We start from the raw sequence: 22,247 nt of genomic DNA, 5'->3' as shown, positions 1-22,247 counted from the left end.
CCTGATCGGCTCCCACCTTGTCAACCATTTTTAATCTTGCAGACTATTTGCATATGGAACCTGGCTTGACAAGGAGGGAGACGATGATGTTTGCACAACTCTACAGAGTTAACACTATTGCACTCAGGATGCTAGAATACGTCCAGAGTCAAATAGTGGCGACACTGTGAACATTGCTACCACTTCACCTGACCAATATTAAGGTACCGTAATAAAATGATTAGCCAACGATACCGACCAGTGATACGACCGGACTGTGATCGTTGTTAGTCGTCGCGTGGTTGCTGGAGAGCTGTCACACAGACAGCTCTCCAGCGACAAAAAAAAGAGCAAGTCCCCGTGTAATCTGGGTAACCATTGTGTTATGAAGCGCATGGCCGCACTCACGATGTTTTCCCTGTTTACCATTGTAAATGTAATTTAAACAAAAAAAAAAAATTCCGGTGTGTGACACGTCCATCGCCGTCACCTTTCCATACTGTGCCAGCCCTAAAGCACAGCACAGCGTTTATTATTAAGTCAACGGTGTGCTCTGCTTTACGGGCGGGAATGACAGTGCCAGTCACTGCGGTAAGATGACGGCGAGGGACGTGGTTGACACCTTTTTTTTTTTTTTTTTTTTTTTTTTTTTTTTTGGGGTATTGTTCACTTTTTTGATTGTTTAAAACACTGCGCTAGTAACCCAATATTCCCTTGTTTACAGCAAAGACATCGCTGGATCGGTGTCAAGCACGCCGATCCAACAATGACAGCGTGTGATCAGTTACCCCAAAAAATTCCTAATCATTCGCTGACACCTACAATCTCCCAGCTTAATCGTTGGTCGATTTCAGAAAAGATAACGTTGGTTACTGACAAAAACCAACTATATCGTTACTGAAATCGTTGTGTGATGGTACATTTTAAAATTGATATATTGATGCTGTTTGTGTTTGTAACATCTCATAGTACAATGAGCGACAGCCCTATAAAAAAATGAAATAAAATATTGTCAGACATTGCACATCAGGTGTTACAAACACAAGATTTGTTTATACGGCGCACGGTGTGATTTGGTGCAAACTTTATTAAAGACAATAAAAACTCATTATTTTTGAACAAAATAACAATTTTATTAGGGACACAAAAAAAAAGAAATGGGAAATGTTATGGGGTATCAATATCTGCGATTAAGGTGGATTGATATACTCCAGTTTTGGGGGGTGTTGAGGAGACCGAGGAGGAGGACGAGGGGGAGGAAGCAGCATACTCTATTACACTATAGACGGGATGCCGACATCAATCCAGCCAGTTGATGGTGGCGAGACTGCCAACGCAGGAGGTGAGGGAGGAGGAGGGACGACCAGTGTCCTTGGCTGGCTACTCCTGCTCCGGGTAGACCCAGGCTGAGTACTTGGTGTGCTCCTTGTAGACCCAGGCTGGGTACTGGGTGTGCTCCGTGTACACCCAGGCTGGGTACTGGGTGTGCTCCGGGTAGACCCAGGCTGTGTACTTTGGGTGGTTGTTTTGGGAGCAGCCATAGCCAAGGTTGTAGTGCTTGTCTTCTCCTTTTTTTTTTCCTCCTCTCTCCCTCTGGGTGTGGGTCGGCTTCCCGTCTGTGTGCCCTTGAAGGCCTGGCAGGAGCAGAAGTTTGGGGCTCTGTTCTGTGGTGGCGGTGGCCCTCGGCACGCGGAGCTCTGTGGTGGTGCTCTGCAGCAGGAGTCGGAGCCATGGCAGCCAGCGATGGTACTGCGGGCATTGTAGTCGCTGACTGCATGACCCGAGCCAGCTGCAGAGCAGTGACATATGCATTGTTGCAGGCCTGCATGACCGAAATCTGGAGTTCCGGCGTAAGATGTTCAACCATGCCCTTCTGAATGGCACTAAAAAAATGTTTGGCCGGCCTCAAGAGCTCCGATTCTATGGTTTCAAGACGCCGGTCGATATTGGACATTTTATCGCACAGCGCCTTGAAACCATTCTGGAATACGGTGCTCAAATGTAAAAATTCGAGCAGGATCGCCCTGTCCGAGGCCCGCTGACGCTGTCTGGAAGACCCGAAGGAAGGAGCGACAGAGGCCAGGGGAACATCTGATGGACCGGCTGCCGGTTCACCAGATTGTGGTGGTGCAGACCTGCTCTCGCTGATGGCTGCGACGGTTCAGATGGCGCTTCACGAAGGACCGCTCCAGAGGGTCGGACAGTCTCACGGGTGCTGCTGTGTGTTCTGTGAAAACATAAGGAAACCATTAGTATACTAAATATAACATTTCACATGTGTCATTAATTAACTTTACCGGCGGTATCCATTGCCGCCGTTAATATTAACCTATTTTTAATATTGCCACTGCATATGTCGCATCAATATTAAAAAAAGAATGCATTTATTTCTTTCAAAATAGTCACCCATGGTTGCCGTTTGTAACGCCCGACAATTACGCTTATCGTCGGAACTGCCATGACGTCACGGTCATGTGACCGAGACGTCATCACAGGTCCTGCGAGCTGAGCAACCATGGGAACATAACCTGCCTTGGAGTAGAAGGTATGCCGTGTCTATTATATTTTTCCTGTTTTTGAAAAAAAAAATGTGAAACACCTGGATGGGCAATATACTACTCCACTATGAAATATTGCCCGGGCATGGCCAATCTACTATCTTTCTGTGTTCTGTATACTTCGTATTTCAGGGAAAAAAAGAGGAAGTCCAGCTCACCATAGTACTAATCCCAGAAGGCTCGGAGCACGGAGACGCTGTGTCAAGCGTGAGAAGACCAGAAATGAAGAAAAAATTCGAGGTCACCGAGGCGTGAAAAGTAAAAACTAAATACTGTATTCACTTCAATCAGAAGCAGAGGATGAAACATCAGCACAATACAATAAAAACACTATCTACGCGTTTAAGGTCTGACGTTCCCTGTCACCTGAAACGCGTAGATAGTGTCTATTGTATTGTGCTGATGTTTCATCCTCTGCTTATGATTGAAGTGAATAAAAGTATGTATTTTTTTACTTTTCACGCCTCGGTGAGCTTGCATTTTTTTCTTCATTTCTATACTTCGTACTTGCCAAAATAAATGGCTGGGCAATAAGCTACGTGGCTGGAATATAGTACGTGAATATGCATGTTGTAAAAACTAGGTGTGTGCATAGGTACTATACTTACTCTCTTTTGTCAAGGACCGGTCGCAAGAACTGCAAAATACGGTTATATTTGTAGACAGAGGTCCTTGACGCTGCAGCACCACTACGGATCTGTCCCTCCTTTTTCAGGCCCCTCTTGAAACAGTCCTTCATGGAGCGACATCTGGTCTTCAATTGTTTAACTGTGTATAAATTAAAAAAAAAAAAAAAAAATAGTTTTAGAGAAAATATTGAAAATGATAACGCATCCGTGTGCAATCCCAATAGAAGACATCACAGACGGTTGTGTAATCCTGGCATGATGGGTCACAGCAGCATTTTGGAAATACTTACGAAATTTAGCTTTGCCCGTGGGGGAAGCGCTGTCGAAGCCATCCCACAGCGATTGTGCCACCTCAATCCACAAACGGCGCAACACGCCCTGGTCCGCGTGCCGGGGGTCACGGCTGTCCCACAACGGGCCCCGTTCCTCTATGGATGCCACCATCATGTCAATGTCCAGTGGGTCATCATGGGCCCGTTGTGAAACCTAGAATAAATGGAAAATATTAATGTTTGCAAGATAAAAATTGTTGTCCCTACCTCCTCCACCACCACCTACCACCTCCACCACCCCCCATACCCGCAAAAACAAAAAACTTAAAGAAAAAAAGGAATAGGTTTGACATAAAAACTTACTCGCCGTCCTGCAACCACAGCTTGGTCCCGTGGTCTCTGCTCCTGCTCCCTCTGTTCCTCCTGGCTCTTCTCACTTGAAGAAGCCTGTAAAATAGTTTACAAAAAGTTGAGTGACCCATCTACAAATGACAGCGAATAGTAAGCAATAGTAGATCATGTACTCACCGGACTCCTCAGCGGTGGGGTGTGGCTTGAGTCGCTGGCCATGACTAATGCAATTCTGAAATAAAGAACAAAATAAAATTTAGCCTATGCACAATACAGCGGAACATAGTAAAATATTTTAAAAAAAAAACATTTACATTTCAACCACAAAGAACATTGCACTCCAACTGAACTAACGCTGAGCAAACAACACTGCCACATTGATTAAAAGAAACAATGGCAGAGACAACACAATGCCAGAGTAAACAAAAGCCTAAAGATAACAAAACAAATACACAACAGACCCTATGTCGTAATCCAAAAAGAGAGTTTTGTTAAAAAAAATGTACAGTATGCACGGAGCAACCCAAAAAACACAATAGATTTTTGAAAGGAAAAAATTAACAACCCAAAAAAATTAAGGACAGAAACGGCAATCCTGGATACACCGCCATACTTTACAATAAAACCGACAGGGCCGGAGACAATAAAAGGCCACACAACGCCATACATCACAACCAGAAACATACAACAATGTCTTTACATAACCACAGTGCAGAACATAATACACAACTTGCAATAAAAATTATTACATTTAATAAAAGGGCGCAGAATCATTCTATACTACCATACTTTACAATTAAACCAACATGGCCAGAGACAATTAAATTCAAATAAAGCAAGAATAAAACATCACAACTGAATACAAAAAACACCCCCAAACCAATAAATGGAAAAGAAAAATCTATCCTGGAAAGAACAATAATCAAGGCCGCAGACAATGAAACGCCATCCTTTACAACGCCATACATCACAACCAGACTAAAAATACAACAATATCTTTAAACAACCACAGTGCAGACTATAATACACAACTTGCAAAAACAATTTAAAAATAAAACATGTAGAAAATGCACAGAATCATTCTATACTTACATCTCTGGACAGCAGATGAAGATGTCTGGTCTGATGTGTTGCCTGTAGATGCTGCAGCAGAAGTGACACACACAATCCAAACATTTACTTTATATATGGGGGATGTTTTTATCACTGTTTTCACTGTCTAGACACTTTTTTGTTTAATTTTATTTAACGACGCATGCGTCGCACAACGCACGCACGATGCACACACGCGACGCAAGTGCGTTGTCAATTGGTTTCAATGGGAAATTGTAACGCAATGACGACGCACAGGCAACGCAATGACGACGCACAGGTGACGCAAGTGTGACGCGTGCGTTTTTTAGACGCTACAAAAATGCAACATGTAGCGTCTCTGACGCCACCCAGGTGCGGTGAAACGACGCATGCGTCGTGCGTTTTTACAAAAACGCACGACAACGCAACGCATGCGTCCCCAATGATAAAGATAGGGGCGCATGACGCATGCGTTGTTCTGCGTCGATGACGCTGCGTCGCATGACGCTAATGTGAACGTAGCCTAAGAAGATCGGCATCAGGGGCTTATCTACAGCATTCTGTAATGCTGTAGATAAGCCCCCGATGTAAAGATGAGAAATAAAGGTTAGATTATAAGGATATCCAGAGCAAGAAAGTAACAGCGCACTCACCGGTGTTGAGCAAAAAGGGATTTATTCACATGCAATCATGCGGTGTAGGGAGGGTGGTGAACACATGCGGATGACAGCTGTTTCGTGCTGCAAGCACTTCAACAGATCCGTAATAGGCGATTCTGCCCGCGCCTATTACGGGCACATGTCAGCTGTTCAAAACACTATCCCGTCCGAGGTCAGAAAGGGGTTAAGTGCATAAAAATTTTGATAATTAAATTGAGAACATTTTGCAATTTTTTTTTTTTTTCATAAATAAACGCAAGTCATATTGAATAACTTTTACCACTATCATGAAGCACAATATGTCACGAAAAAAGGATCACCAGGATCGGTTGAAGCGTACCAGTTACCTCATAAAGTGACACTGGTCAGAATTGTAACATTTGGCTTGGTCATGAACATACCCTAATGTTTTTCACTGTTAAGTGGGGAAAAAATCCAATTGCGTCGAAATTGCAATTCCAAAATTATTATTTATTTATTTTTAATTTACCATGTTCTTTCCCTGGTAAAACCTGGCAGTATTATTCTCCAGGTCAGTACGATTATGCAACTCTAAAACATTCATGGCTGGGTTTGTTTGTTGAACATCAGCTACAGGTTAGGTTTCACAGGAGAACCGTCATGACAAGGGAGGTCCTTAGCTGAACCCCCATCTGTCATGGCAACCAGTGGGTGCTCCACAATCTCTTAATGTGGAATGATGCCCCCACCCTGCTGGTGCTTGTTAAATCCTCATCTGCCAAGAAAGATGCAGGCTCAGTCGGGGATACAACCTATGACGTAAATGTATGTCATATGTCCAACTGTGTATCTTCTACAAAACGAAAGGTCTTCATGTGGCCTTTAGGGTATGTGCACACGATGCAGATTTAGTGCAGTTCTGCAGCGTTTTTTTCTGCAGCAGAAACGCTGCAGAACTGCACTGTGAGTTAAAATTCAATGAAAATCAATAGGAAAAAAAAAAAAGCTGTGCACATGGTGCAGAAAAATCCGTGCAGAAACGCTGCAGATTTCAAAGAAGTGCATGTCACTTCTTTTGTGCAGTTCTGCAGCGTTTCTGCACCCATAGGCTCCCATTTTGTGGGTCAAATCCGCATAAAAACTGCAGATGTAAAAACCATCTGCAGATTTTATGCGGATTTGGGTGTCAAAACCGCAGCAGACGGAAGTGACGTCAGTGATGTGGAGGAAGTGTGTGGGCGGAGTGTAGTGAAGTTAGTGTATGGTCGATGTGAAGCGTATGGTGGAAATGGTATTTAGTGTCTGTGTGTGTGTGTGTGTGTGTGTGTGTGTCTGTCTCTCAGTAGTGACTCATTGTAGTCATTCGTCGGGTGGGACTACTTCTCCCATCGAAATGTGATGATGGGAGAGTTGTCCCATCGTCAGGCGACTGACTACAATGGGTTAAAAACACAAACACACATAAAACATACATTACATACAACATATAACATGTGCCCCCACCCCACCGATTTTCCCCCCCCAAGCCACCGATCTGTCCGGTACACTGCTCCGGCTCCCCTCCGTCCTGTGCTCCGCTCCCCCCGTGCTCTTGTCCGCTCCCCCCCGTGCTCTGATCCACCCCCCCCCCCGTGCCCGATCCACCCCCCCATGCTCCGATTTCCCCCCCCCCCCCCACCTCATCATACTCACCGTTCCTCCCGGGGTCCGTCCGTCTTCTCCCTGGGCGCCGCCATCTTCCAAAATGTGCAGTGCGCCCGCCGAATCTGCCGGCAGATTCGTTCCAAAGTGCATTTTGAATTTTGATCACTGAGATAGGTTATATCTCAGTGATCAAAATAAAAAAAAATAGTAAATGACACCCCCCCCCCCCTTGTCACCCCCATAGGTAGGAACAATAAAAAAATAAAGAATTTTTTTTTTTTCCACTAAGCTTAGAATAGGGTTAGGTCTAGGGCTAGGGTTAGGGCTATGGTTAGGGCTTAATTTAGCTTTAAAAAACGCTTACAAAACTGGATGAAAAAACGCACTTCAAATCTGCACCAAAACTGCACTGTAAAAAACACACAAAAAACGCACCTGCAGATTCTGCCAGGAGATGCAGATTTAGTGCAGAACTGCCACAGATTTTTCTGCACCAAATCTGCATCGTGTGCACACAATCTTACAGTTATGAGACTGTTGGGAGTACAATGTTTTACTGTGTTGTATCATAAATGTTTCCTTATGAGTGCTCTGAACGCATTTTTGCATGTGAGCGATATTACATTATTGTAGCAATAATATAAAATGGCATGGATACTTAAAACTTATTTTTTCTTTAAGGAACTCAAACAGTAAAAATGATAGAAGAAATAGAAAATTCAAAGAAGCGGAAAGACTTTTCAGTAAATCTTCAGTCACCTCTGCGGCAGTGAGTACTTGCGTACTTCCCTTCTATATGTTGTCTTTAGGATCTTTCTGCGTGCGTTGAATTCCCACGCTGTAGACACTTTTGAACTTCCTTTCTGTTTATCTGATGGGGTCATTTTAGATTAATGTGACAGTGTTTGATTAAACTCTCTCCAACCAAATCTGCAGTGTTGTGATTTACCCCTAATCACCAACATTATGGGTTTGAGAAGTGCTTTTTCTTACCTTTATATAATATAAATATTTTTGTTTTAATAAGGAGCAGTCATTGGTTTATTAAAGGGAACCTGTCACTCCCAAAATCAAAGGTGAGCTAAAGGTACCGTCACATTTAGCGACGCTGCAGCGATCTAGACAACGATGCCGATCGCTGCAGCGTCGCTGTTTGGTCGCTGGAGAGCTGTCATACAGACAGCTCTCCAGCAACCAACGATGCCGAAGTCCCCGGGTAATCAGGGTAAACATCGGGTTACTAAGCGCAGGGCCGCGCTTAGTAACCCGATATTTACCCTGGTTACCAATGTAAAAGTAAAAAAAAAAAAAACACTACATACTTACATTCCTGAAGACACAAAAGAGAATAGTGAAACCAAAAACACTCAGTTTGAAAAAATGTTGCAGTAATCCGCAAGTGCTAGTAAAAGATGTAAAAAACAGGGTATTTGGTTGATACGTTTTTTGCAAAAAATGTATACTAAGCTGCTCTACCTGTTTCCATACTTACATTCCTGTCGCGTCCCTCGCCTTCAGTTTCCCTGCACTGTGTAAGCGCCGGCCGGAAAGCAGAGCGGTGACGTCACCGCTGTGCTCTGCTTTACGGCTGGCCGGCGCTGACACTGGGGGACGCAGGGAAGCTGACGCCGGGGGAACGTAACAGGAATGTAAGTATGTAGTGTTTTTTTTTTTTTTTTTTTTTTACTTTTACAATGGTAACCAGGGTAAACATCGGGTTACTAAGCGCGGCCCTGCGCTTAGTAACCCGATGTTTACCCTGGTTACCAGTGAAGACATCGCTGAATCGGCATCACACACGCCGATTCAGCGATGTCAGCGGGTGATCCAGCGACGAAATAAAGTCCTGGACTTTCCCCAGCGACCAACGATCTCCCAGCAGGGGCCTGATCGTTGGTCGCTGTCACTCATAACGATTTTTTTAACGATATCGTTGCTACGTCACAAAAAGCAACGATATCGTTATGTGTGACGGTACCTTAAGCCCACCAGCATCAGGGGCTTATCTACAGCTTCTGGAATGCTGTAGATAAGCCCCCAATGTATCCTGAAAGATGAGAAAAAGAGGTTCGATTATACTCACCTGGGTGGGCGATCCAATGGGCATCGCGGTCCGGTCCGGGGCCTCCCATCTTCTTACGATGATATCCTCTTCGTCTTCACGCTCCGGCGTACTTTGCCTGCCCTGTTGAGGGCAGAGCAAAGTACTGCAGGCGCCGGGCTTCTCTCACCTTTCCTGGCAGCAGCGTGAAGACCAGAAGAGGATGTCATCGTAAGAAGATAAAAGGCCCCGGACCGGACCATGACACCCATCGGACCGGACCACAGCGGGAACGCCACTGGGTGAGTATAATCTGACCTCTTTTTCTCATCTTTCAGGATACATCGGGGGCTTATCTACAGCATTACAGAATGCTGTAGATAAGCCCCTGATGCTGGTGGGCTTAGCTCACATTCGATTTTGGGGGTGACAAGTTCCCTTTAAAGGAATCTGTCAGCAGGTTTTTGTGATATAATCGGAGAGCAGCATAATATTGAGCAACAAAGCCTAATTCCAGCAATGTATCGCTTATGCTACTTTCACACATCAGGTTTTTGCAGTCAGGCACGATCTGGTGAGTTTTAAAAAAACAAACAAAAAAAAAAAAAACGGATCTGCGTGTTTCTATCCCCCGGTTAATAATATTACTATTTATTATTATCTGATCCGTTTCAGTTTTTCACAATTTTGCAAAGGATCCGTTTTTTCAAAAAATTGCCAGATCCTGCCTTACGCCAAAAAACTGTGTGAAAGTAGCCTTACTGGGCTGCTTTGGATAGAATCCTTGTTTGTCTAATGTAGATACAGCAGAGCTAAGATTTCTGCTCTGTGGGTATCTCTGCCTGGCAGCTTCTTGTCTACAGTGCATTGTGAGCAAGCTGCTAATCGGTGGTGGGTGGGTTACACTGATTAGCGTGACTGCCCAGCATGCAAGATGTAGTCTAGTGTTAATCGCATATTGATTGTTTTGAAACCACAAAATACTGTACAGCCTAATAAGTGACACATCCTGGGAATGGGGCTCTTGTGCCCTATATTATGCTGCTAGGATTAAAGAGACTGTCAGTTTGAACAGTTGCTCGGTGCTTTATGGCGAGGGCCAATAATTTTAAATATACCTTCCCACCTGCTTGTGTTCCCTCTATCTCCACCCTCCTTATTTGATTGACAGCCCTGGCTTCCTAGAGGCGGAGATAAATGAAAAACAAGCAGGTGGGAAGGTGTATATAAATGATTTGATCCGCTATGAAGCACAGAGCAACCTGTACTGGGTTGGAACAGTTATTCTGTGCTGACAGAGGCCCTTTAAATGGTAAAACCTGATGATGGATTCACTTTAAATGATAATAAACTTGACCTCTTTCGATTTAAATTACCTTTACTAGATAAGAGAAATGAGCATTGTGGCCGTAAGGGTATGTGTCCACGTTCAGGATTGCTTCAGGATTTTATGCAGGTAAAATCCTGACCAAATCTGCACCTGAGGTCACTGGCAGGTCACCTGCGGTGTTCTTGCGTGTTTTGCTCATTGTAACAACATGCTGCGTTCTTGAAAAACGCGCCGCATGTGCGTTTTCTCGGCTATGACGCATGCGTTTTTTCCTGCATAGTGGAGATGGGATTTCATTAAATCCCCTCCACTATGCTGTAACATCTGGATGCTGCGGCTCAACGCAGCGTAAAAAACGCAGCGTTTCCTGAACGTGGAAACATACCATAATACACCTATAGAGGGTAACTTATTTTGTGCGTACGCAAAACTCTCCTCTTTCCATTTTAGGCAGTAAGTGCATTGGCTGGAGTACAGGATCAAATGATCGACAAACGTGAGTTGATCTATTTTGTGTGTAGAATTTTTATGGCAAATATTGTGAAAACTGACCAGTGGTTCATGTTTGAAGTCCGCAACATATCCTTTCTTTGTGGGTACGCTTAGTTTTATGTTCAGATTTTCACCAGAGATTTGTATTGAATGTGGTTAAAACCACAGGTAAAAATGTATATTTGTGTAGTGTATTTCCACTGCGGAAATGCATTAAAAAATGCATATAATGCACATATTGCTATTTCAATAAAGTTTTGTTATACCAAATACAAGAACAAAGCAGATTAATTTAAAACATCACACCCCAAAAAAGACCCAAACTGCAGCATCAAAAACTATCCACAATCAATCAAAAACAAAGTACCGTATATACTCGAGTATAAGCCAACAAATTAATTTTACAACAAAAAGCTGGGAAAACTTATTGACTCGAGTATAAGCATAGGGTGGAAAATGCAGCAGCTACCGGTAAATGTTAAAAATAAAAAATAGATACCAATAAAAGTAAAATTAATTGAGACATCAGTAGGTTAAGTGTTTTTGAATATCCGTATTGAATCAGGAGCCCCATATAATGCTTCATACAGTTCATTATGGCCCCATAAAATGCTCCATGTAGTTCTTTATGGCCCCATAAGATGCCCCATATAATGCTCCATGCAGTTGTGGCCCCATAGATGCCCCATGTAATGCTCCATGCAGTTCTTTATGGCCCATGTAATGCTCCATGCAGTTCATTATGGCTCCATAGATGCTCCATATAATGCTCCATGCAGTTGTGGCCCCATAGATGCCCCATATAATGCTCCATGCAGTTCATTATGGCTCCATAGATGCCCCATATAATGCTCCATGCAGTTCATTATGGCCCCATAGACGCTCCATGTTGCATTGTGCCGCATGTAGTAGTGCTGCTGCTGCACTATAAAAAAAAAAAAAAATGAGTCACCTCTCGTCGCTGCTCCTCAGCATCCCGTCTCCGCACTGACCAGGCAGAGGGCGGCGCGCACACTAATACGTCATCGCGCCCTCTGACCTGAACAGTCACTGCAGAGGACGCAGAAGACGAGGCAGCAGTGGAACGCGGAAAGGTGAATATGACATACTCACCTGCTTCCGGAGCTCCTGACGCCGTCCCTGCATGTCACACGGTCTTCGGGAGCGGCAGCTTCTTCCTGTAGTGAGCGGTCACGTGGCACCACTCATTACAGTAATGAATATGCGGCTCCACCCCTATGGGAGTGGAGTCCATATTCATAACTTTAATGAGCGGTACCAGTGACCGCAGAACAGGGGAAGAAGCTGCCGTGCCCGAAGACCGTGGGACATGCGGGGACCGCGTCTGGAGCGCTGGGAGCAGGTGAGTATTTGACAGGCGTCGCTTTTTTGGGGTTAAAAGTATTGGCTTATACTCGAATATATATGGTAAATTAAGTTGCCTAATAATGCAGAAAATCTGCAACATCAAATACTCAATGTGGGAACGCAACCTATATTATATTACCAATGTGTTTTTTGGCTCCTTAAAGTGAACCTGTCATCAAGATTTTGCTAGGTAAACAGCAAAAAAAAAAAAAAAAAAAACCACCCGCCCTGAAGCACGAGAATCTCATTACCTGAAAACTGGAAATACAGATTAAACAAGCACAAGAAAGATTTCATCAACAAAGGTATCATTTTAGTCAGTGTAATGGCACCGACCTGACACTGTCTGTACATTACTTGGCAAAATCCTGATGACAGGTTCACATTAAAGGGAATCCATCAGCAAGTTTTTGCTGCCTGATCTAGAGAAAGAGAAGCTGAATCCAATGATGTATCACTTAGTTTACTGGGTGCAGCCGTTCTCGCACACATTTTAGATTTATTAAGGCTACTTTCACACTAGCGTCGGATTCGACCTGTCGCATTGCGTCGGGCTGAAATTCCGACGCTAGCGTTTGTTGTGCCGCACAACGGAGGCAGCGGATGCATTTCTCCAGCGCATCCGCTGCCCCATTGTAAGGTGGGGGCGGAAAAAGCGGTCCATCGGCTGCAAAAAAACGTTAAATTTAACGTTATTTGCTCCCGGCGGTCCGCCACAACACTGCGCAACCGTCGCAAGGCGGTTGCGACGTGTGTCAGTACGTCGCAATGCGTCGGTAATGTAACTGTATGGGGCAAAAACGCATCCTGCAAACAACTTTGCAGGATGCGTTTTTTCCCCTAAACGACGCATTGCGACGTATTAAAGAAAACGCCAGTGTGAAAGTAGCCTAATGCACATAGCTCAGGAAGCTAGCCCTGTGCACATCGGACTCTGTCTATACAATGTCCTTAAATAAATAGGGCAGCACACTGCAGCGCCAAAACATGCAAACTTGAAAACACGAAATTTAAACTGCATTACTGCACTAGAAATATGAAAAATGAGAGCTTTTAGCGCATAAAAATGGCCAATTTTATGTGTACCTCGTAGCCACTTTACGGCATCTCTCTTATACCAGGTCCTACTCTAAACCTACCTCGCTGAGAATAAACGTCTCCATCTGAATGGATACAGGTTTTTTGAAATGTATTCTCTAGCCTTCTGATCGTGCACTCCGCCTCCTAGCTTCAGGTGTTTTAATTATAGTAGGTCCAATACCCCTCCACAGTGAGAGAGAATTTGAGTCCAAGGAGAGGTTTCACATGTACCCATTCAGATGGAGATGTTTATTCTCAGTGAGGTAGGTCAAGCGTAGGACCTCGTATAAGAGAGATGCCGTAAAGTGGCTACGAGGTACACATAAAATTGGCCATTTTTATGCGCTAAAAGCTCTCATTTTTCATATTTCTAGTGCAGTAATGCAGTTTAAATTTCGTGTTTTCAAGTTTGCATGTTTTGGCGCTGCAGTGTGCTGCCCTATTTATTTAACTATATACGAGTTGGCGACTCTGGGTTCAGCACCTGTTCACACTCAGTCTGTTTGGATGTGCAGATCAGGTTTTTTGAAATATACAATGTCCTTAGACATCACAGGAGATGACATGGTCTGACTAGCATGTATGCCCTGCTGTGTCCCAGCAATGATTAGCTCCTGGTGCTAAAACAATCATTGTAAGAAAAAAAAAAAAAGAGCTTCATAAGAGGGGCATCACTGGAATCTGTGTTTTAACCCCTACAGCATACTGTATTCAAATTACATAGCAAAAACCTGCTGACAAATTCCCTTTAACGCAAAAATGTAGGAGCCAAATATATTTATTTTTTAGATGTGACAATGCATCAAACTAAATAAGGGCCCCATGGAAAAAGCCATTTTCATATTTTTTTTTTTTTTTCATTTCGCATGTTATCCATAAATTTTTACTTTAATCCTTTGAATGATTTTGATAAGGTAGCTACACGTGTTTAACACTGTTAAGTGGAAAAGGGCAAATCCTTTTTTTTTTTTTTTTTTTAACCAGAATCCTATACCAACTTTTATCTTGTCCTGTTTGCACTGACTTTTATGTATATCTGTGTTTTTATGCTAGCCCCCTAGGTTAAAAGGGACCAGTGGTGTTAGGGCCCCAAATAACACTCTTAGATGCCAATATTATTTATAGATTGTGGCATCAAACCCATGGTAGGACTGATGCTTGTGTTCTTGTGGAATTGGTCTTACACATGGTACAACTGCCAATTTTCTCAGTTCTCTTGTGACTTGCCTTTCCAAGTGGCAAATTTCAGGGCTTCTTTGTATTTTACCATCAGACTGGCCTGAGCGACTTTAAACTGTGATATATGTAGGAATAAATACACCTCTGAAATTAATTTGTCGCCTCTTTAGGTGGCACAGGAGCCACAGGTTATATACTGCCACCTAGAGGCTGACCGTAAGAATACATCTTAGAAAAATAGCTGACTCCTCCCCAATGGGCTACACCTGTGCTGCTGACACCCACATTCAGTTTACCTTGGAGTCATTCTGAGGCAGACATGAGTCTTGAGTCTGACCTGTTACCTTGGTTAGGTTCTCTGCCCTTATTACCTTTTTAAAGGAAGGCAAACAATCTCTTAAGTACTTGCCTCTTGTCTCAATGAGAGATTTTTACAAAATGACCTAGTGCCTTGTGGGTGATCCCAGTATGCTCTGGCAGAGGGCAGACCACCTCTAGGGTTGCCGTTGTTTACTGGCTTCTATATGTTAAGGCTGAAGGTCAGGCTAAACTGTGTCGGCCCTGCCGGGGCATGGCCCACTCCCCCTGGGGTAGAAGCCTCCTGGTTTTTGTGCCTCCAGGTGTCTGTTCTTCTGCTCCATAGGTAACTGTGTAGTGTGTTTGTAGAGCTCTTACCTTAGCAGAAGACTATTAACCTGAGAGATTGCTATTCCTCCTTCTGACGTAATGGCATTTTCCCACCCCAGGAACCGCTTTATGATGTCCCATTTTCTGCCCTCCAATAAAGCAACCGAGAAATGAAGATTTTTGGGACTCGCTGTAAAATCTTTGTTGTATCTGTGAGTGGGAAGGCGGGACCCTCCATTTTTGTGAGCGGGGTTTTTTTTTTTTATATACTGTTTTTGCACTAACTGAATAGCTGGGTGTTTGCTGCCCAGGTGTAAGATGTTGGGGAGGAGCCAGCCTTTTTCTGAAATACACACTGAGTATTTGGTGAGGTTTAAATCAGTATTTTCAAACCAAAGCCAGGAGTGGGTGATAAATGCTAAAGTGGTGACGTTTTTCTATTATACATTTTCTATGAATTGTTCCACTCCTCCTGGTTTTGGCTTAAAAATCCTTAGGTAAAATACTGACCAAATACTGAACGTTGGCCTTAGTGTCAGCCTCCACATAGTAGCATATAACCCATGATTCCTGTGTCTCCCAATGAAGACTGAGAGATTTTATGGGAGTCTGAAAAATCTTCATTTTTTTTTTTTTTCTCTTCCACATCATTATTAAATCGCACTGCACTTGCCAGTTAAGTGGAACTGTCCCACCGTGTTATTGGCATTTTGACAGCCCATGGCTCATTCTCCAGCCAGTGTTGAATTTCAACTTTCAGCTTTAGCCTGGACATGCAGAGATGAAGTTCTGCTGCTGGATAGTCCTCACCTGGCTAGGTCTTTCTAGGCTGGTATTCACCACCATTGGAGTCTTTCTAGTTTTGGAGTCTTTCTAGTAACCCAAATAAAGTGATTTGTGTCTCAATTGCTGTCATATTTTGCAGGAGAACCAGGCAGTGGGACAGAAAGTGACAACTCCCCAGACTTTCAAAATCAGGAAAATGAACCCAGCCAAGATGATGCGGAAGATCTAGATGGCTCCCTGTCTGGTGTCAAGCCTCAGAAAGCAGCCTCTTCAACAAACTCCGCAGGACATCATAGCAGTCATAAGAAACGCAAGAATAAAAATAGGCACAGGTTGGCGAAAGAATTGTTTTCATTTAAACTGTTGTTCTATATACATATATAAAAATTTATTTTTCCTCTGCCCTCCAAATTCCACATTTTCAGCCATACTACTATGCTACATATGTTATAGTTAAAACTAAAAATAAGCAGTAAATAATCTTGTGCACATCAAAGGTGAAGTCAGTAGACAAGGGGCTGGTGCTGCCTGCTCTTGTTGCTATTATAGCACATCGTGCTTGGCACATTTTCCCCATAGGTTTGTAGGGTCATTAAAGGGATCCTGTCACCCCCCGAAATGAAAGTTGAGCTAAGCTCACTGGCATCAGGGGCTTATCTACAGAATTCTGTAATGCTGTAGATAAGCCCACGATGTAACCTGAAAGATGAGAAAAAGACGTTAGATTATACTCACCCAGGGGCGGTCCAGTCCGATGGGCGTCGCGGTCCGGGGCCTCCCATCTTACGATGACATCCTCTTGTCTTCACCCCGCAGCTCCAGCGCAGGCGTACTTGGTCTACCCTGTTGAAGGCAGAGCAAAGTACTGCAGTGCGCAGGCGCTGGGAAAGGTCAGAGAGGCCCGGCGCCTGCGCACTGCAGTACTTTGCTCTGCACTCAACAGGGCAGACAAAGTACGCCTGCGCTGGAGCTGCGGGGTGAAGACAAGAGGACGTCATCCTATGAAGATGGGAGGCGCGGGACCGCCCCTTGGTGAGTATAATATAACCTCTTTTTCTCATCTTTCGGGATACATCGGGGGCTTATCTACAGCATTCCAGCATCTTATGGGGCCATGTGCAGCGTTATATGGGGCAAATATTTCTATTGAGCATATGGGGCCATAATCCGCATTTGTGCAGCATTATATGGGGCATATTTTAATATGGAGCATCTTATGGGGCCCATCATGAACTTTATGGGGCATTATATGGAGCTCCTGATTCAATATGGATATTCAAAAACACTTAACCTACTGATGTCTCAATTAATTTTACTTTTATTGGTATCTATTTTTATTTTTGACATTTACCGGTAGCTGCTGCATTTTCCACTCTAGGCTTATACTCGAGTCATTAAGTTTTCCCAGTTTTTGTGTGGCACAATTAGGGATCTCTGCTTGTACTCGAGTGTATATATGGTATATTGGCTAGATTAACCCCTTAATACTTCATGATGAAAATATGCTTTAAAACAGGTTTCAAACTAGTCTACAGTAGTTTCTGGGTATTTTCTACGCCAGCTCTTCCCGGTGTTATGTGATTGCCAGGTTTCACCCTTAGGGCAGAGACACTCTCCTGTGAGAATTGCATTGTAAAACTCCTACTGGCTGTTGGCTCTCCTGACCTGCAGAGTAATCCATCATGCTGTCTTGCTCAGGTCAGGAGAGGTGCCGGCCAGTCCTTGCAGTGCGATGAGATTCTCGCACGAGAAATACGGCAGTCTCTCTCTGCCCTTATGCATACATACTGAGAGATCTGTCTGTTGCCTGCAGCAGTGCTTTGAAGAAGCAGGATGAGAGCACACCGGACATTAAAGGCCAGTGTTTCAGAGAAAAATGTATAGTTATAGATATGTCTAATATTTGAAATCTGGTACTGCTACATCTGTAAAATTCCAGTCTTATCAAAATAATTTTTTTTTTTTTTTTATTGCTACCATTTGGGAACCTTTTTTCCTTTACGACTTACCATACGGATTAAAAAAAACAAAAAAAAAAAACAAAACGCCAGCTCACCACGGAAAAAAACACTTCCACCTAACTCCTTTGTGACAGAAAAATAAAGGATCTCAAAATGGTAACAACATTTTTTTTTTTTTTAATTGTTACAAAGTTCAACTTTTTTTTATTTATTTTTTTTTTTTTTATTTATGCCTCTAAAATAGTAAATAAAAAACTTGATGTTTAGGTCATTATGAATACAGCAATTTCAAACAATCATGATGTGTGGTTTTTTTTTTTTCTTCTCTCTCTCCTTATTCCTAATCTGCAACTTTTTTTGCTGTAGCCATGGAAGTCAGGGGCTACCTGTATTAAGTTTGTAGCTGCTATGGTTCGCTTTTCAATGGAACCCGTCACCTCCCCAAGACGTGTATAACCTATTAGTATGGGCATACAGGTGATGGAAATGTTACACTAGTCCAACCTATACTTCATATTGGCGGTCTTCTTGTTGAGAAAACACATTTTATTTCTTTATGCTAATAATTTATTTCAGGCATACAGAAATCCCTGCTTCCTGTCTTTATTATAATATCAACAAACCCATGGACGTCAGAGTGCCTTGTGATGTGTAGTTGTGGCGCTGGAATCTCGCGCCTGCACTCCTTCACAATCCATATATTTTCCTCCCTTCTATGGGCACTGCATTCAGGAATCTTCTGCGCTGGCTACTTCCACTCCAGTGACCTCCAGCAATAAGGTTCTCTCGCCACTTCATCCCTGCATAGTCATTTCTTGAATCTGTGCACATTTTACACATGGTTTGGTGCCTGCGCGGTAGATCCCAAAATACACTGCCCATAGAGAGGAAAAGATATGGATTTTGGAGGGAGTGCAGGGCACAGGCACGGGATTCCAGCGCCACAACTACATGTCACAGGGCACTGTGACTTGCATGGGAGTGAGGTGATATTATAATGGAGGCAGGGATTTCTTCCAGGCACCGCACGCTCCAGAATCTTGAAGAAATTATTAGCATAAAAAAAATGTTTTCTCAACAAGAAGACTGCCAAAGTGAGGCATACAGGTAGAACTAGTTTAACATTTCTATCACCTGTATGCCCATATTGATAGGTTATACATGTTCCAGGGGGTGACATTCCCTTTAAGCAACCATAGACTTCATTAGTCCAAATGAAATGGCACTTTCTCCTTCGCCTCATTGGGGGACACAGACCGTGAGTGTATGCTGCTGCCACTAGGAGGCTGACACTAAGTGATACAAAGAAAGTTCGCTCCTCCCCTGCAGTATACACCCTCCTGTTGGCTCTCAGCTAACCAGTTCTTGCTTAGTGTCTGTAGGAGGCACACGGATCTGTTTCAGACCCCAACGTTTTTATTTTATTGTTTACTTTTCTGTAAATTTTTATTTTTTAATTAACGGAGTGAAGAGGGCGACGGTTCCTTTCAAGGTTCCGATCTCCCTCGAACCATCAACAGGCGAGTATACCTCCCCGTACCCTTTCCTGCGAGATGGGAAGCTATGCCTGAGCTCACTTCAGGGGCGACTGTTCCTTTCATGGTCCCGATCTCCCCACACCAGCAGCAGGCGACCACATGGAGTGTCGCCTCCATGTTTCCTCTCCTGGAGCCAGGCCTAATGCCGGACAACTGACCCTGTCCACCCGGACTGAACTCCGTGGCTGTACAGAGGCCCCTCTCTATGGCGTCCGAGCAGCCCCCACTGTCCCACCACTGTGAAAGCGGATGGCACAAGGAGGCGGACGGGTCCTCTCCACCTCCCTATCAAACGGATGATGGATTGAGGCTTATCCCTGCACCGTCCACGCTGCACGCTGCACAGAACAGCGCTGAAACCCACATCCGCGGCCGCTCCATGCCGGGACGCGCATCACTGGTGAGTGGATCCATCTTCAGTGGGATATTCACATGCTGACAGGCAGCCTCAGCCACTTCCCTGTGGCCCACCTCTCTGAGGTAACGCTCTGGATGGCTGCAAAAATTTAGCCCCTGGCTTCGGCCGATTTGTAGGCCGCATCCTGGAAGTCTTGCCTGGAACGACCCACTGGTGACGTCCGCCGGCTACAGAAATTTAGGCCCCGGCTTGGGCCTATTCAACATCGTCTGTGGCTCCACCCCCCAAATTGGCGCTTCTCGCTCTCTGCGAGATTTTATCAACTCTGCAACTCCCGGTGGCCATCTTGGTCCACCCGGCCAGCTCACACTGGGGTGACAGTTTTTTTTGCATTACATCAGTACCCGGGTAAGGAAGTACCTGGTCTTAAAGGCACACGATTAGTATTCTCTGGTCTTAAAGGTGCATGACCAGTATTCCCTGGTCTTAAAGGCGCATGACCAGTATTCCCTGGTCTTAAAGGCGCTTGATCAATCCGAGGAGCCCTCCGCCGCCGACCCCAGCTTTATCCTCTAGTTCCCCTCAGTGGACTTCTTCACTGACCACAATCCATGGTTCTCTGACCAAGAGATTGAATCTCTCTGTGTACCCTCTGTGTTTGGAGTGCTCGCAGGACCAATATACATGGTCCCTATCCTACATGGGAGCCGTTGGCTAGCAGGGGCCGCAAGTATTCTAGAAACGTGCAGGCATCTAGAAACATACAGGCATCTAGAAAACGGAAGTTTTTCGTTTCCTGCTCCCTCACCAATGATTTGATAACAAGGCTCTGAATATGGATTGGATATTGCCTGAACTTGCCAGAGCTTTAGAGACTAAACTCCCTCAAGAGCATTTGCCATTCAATTCGGATAAGCGATTCACTGGACAGAAGCCTCTACATGAGATGCCATGCCTGGCCTGTTTTTTTTAAGGGCGACGGATCCTTTAAAGGGCACCGATCTCCCCACACCATCAACAGACGAGCACACGGAGTGTCGCCTCCATGTTTCCTCTTCTGCATCCAGGCCTAACGCCAGACAACCTGTCCTGTCCACCCGGAGACCTGAACTCTGTGGACATACAGAGGCACCCTTTTTGGCGTACGAGCACCCCCCTCTGCATCACCACTATTTAGCGGAAGATGCAAGAAGGCGGACAATTCCTATCCACTTCCCTGTTATGAGGTTGATGGATCGAGGGTTCCAAAATTTTTAACCCGATGTTTACCCTGGTTACCATCGTTAAAGTAAAAAAAAACAACCACTATATACTTACCTACCGCTGTCTGTCCCCGGCGCTCTGCTTCTCTGCTCTGGCTGTGAGCGCCGGGCAGCCGGAAAGCACAGCGGTGACGTCACCGCTCTGCTTTCCGGCCGCTGTGCTCACAGCCAGAGCAGAGAAGCACAGCGCCGGGGACAGACAGCGGTAGGTAAGTATATAGTGGTTGTTTTTTTTTTACTTTAACGATGGTAACCAGGGTAAACATCGGGTTACTAAGCGCGGCCCTGCGCTTAGTAACCTGATGTTTACCCTGGTTACCAGCATCATTGGTCGCTGGAGAGCTGTCTGTGTGACAGCTCTCCAGCGACCAAACAACGACGCTGCAGCGATCCGGATCGTTGTCGGTATCGCTGCAGCGTCGCTTAGTGTGACGGTACCTTAAGGGATCTTGGTTCCAAACAGGGGAACGAAAAGTAAGATCGACCCTGGACCTCAATCTTCTAACAACCTTTGACATGGTCCTCCTTCTTTGGATGGAGTCCCTCCGCTCAGCCATTACTTCAACAGAAAAAGGTGCAGTTTCCGGCATCCATCGATATTCGGGGTGCTTACCCTCTGCAAAAATTCCTTCGCCTTTCCATTCGTCAACAGCATTTTCAAGTCACAAAGTTGTCCTTCGGCCTTGCTTCCGCACCCAGAGTGTTCGCACGGGTCATGGCAGATGTCATGTTTCTCTTACACTCTAGAGGCGTGCTCGTCCTGCCCTGTGTGGTCGACTTTCTAGCCGCCCTTCCAGGACTACGCTGAGTCGTCTTTATCACTTGCGATACCTTCTCACCTGGGCTGGCAGCTACACTTAGACAAGTTCTCCTCATTTCCAGCCCAGCAGATATCCTTTTTGAGGATGATTCTGCACACTTCTAGAAGGATGGTAATTCTTCCTCGAGACAAGGTCATGGCCCTTCAACAGGGAGCTCGCGCAAGGAGAGTTCTGAGGACTTGATTACTCACCCCCTCATTTAATTCGATTTACTAGGAGAGTTCTGAGGAAAAATGGTGACGACAATGGAAGCGGTTTCCTTCGCTCAGCTCGTTTT

The 22,247-nt window shown here is 44.6% G+C and overlaps 1 protein-coding gene across 8 annotated transcripts in view; it reads left to right on the top strand.

The window, feature by feature from the left end:
• The window catches only part of MEAF6 (MYST/Esa1 associated factor 6), an 80,487-nt gene that overhangs the window by 18,717 nt on the left and 39,523 nt on the right, over positions 1–22,247 (top strand). For all 8 annotated transcript variants that reach the window (XR_011319275.1, XR_011319276.1, XM_069756899.1 and 5 more), the window contains exons 3-5: positions 7,809–7,896; positions 10,949–10,994; positions 16,170–16,362. Coding sequence is in view for 6 of the 8 variants with exons in the window: in XM_069756899.1 (XP_069613000.1) it covers positions 7,809–7,896; positions 10,949–10,994; positions 16,170–16,362 (327 nt within the window). In the remaining 2 variants the exon portion in view is untranslated. The remainder of the gene's footprint in view (positions 1–7,808; positions 7,897–10,948; positions 10,995–16,169; positions 16,363–22,247) is intronic.

Source organism: Ranitomeya imitator, chromosome 3 (assembly GCF_032444005.1).
Source record: "Ranitomeya imitator isolate aRanImi1 chromosome 3, aRanImi1.pri, whole genome shotgun sequence".
NCBI lineage: Eukaryota > Metazoa > Chordata > Amphibia > Anura > Dendrobatidae > Ranitomeya > Ranitomeya imitator.
The sequence above is the reverse complement of the archived record's forward strand: the minus strand, read 5'-3'. Positions and strand labels throughout refer to the sequence as shown.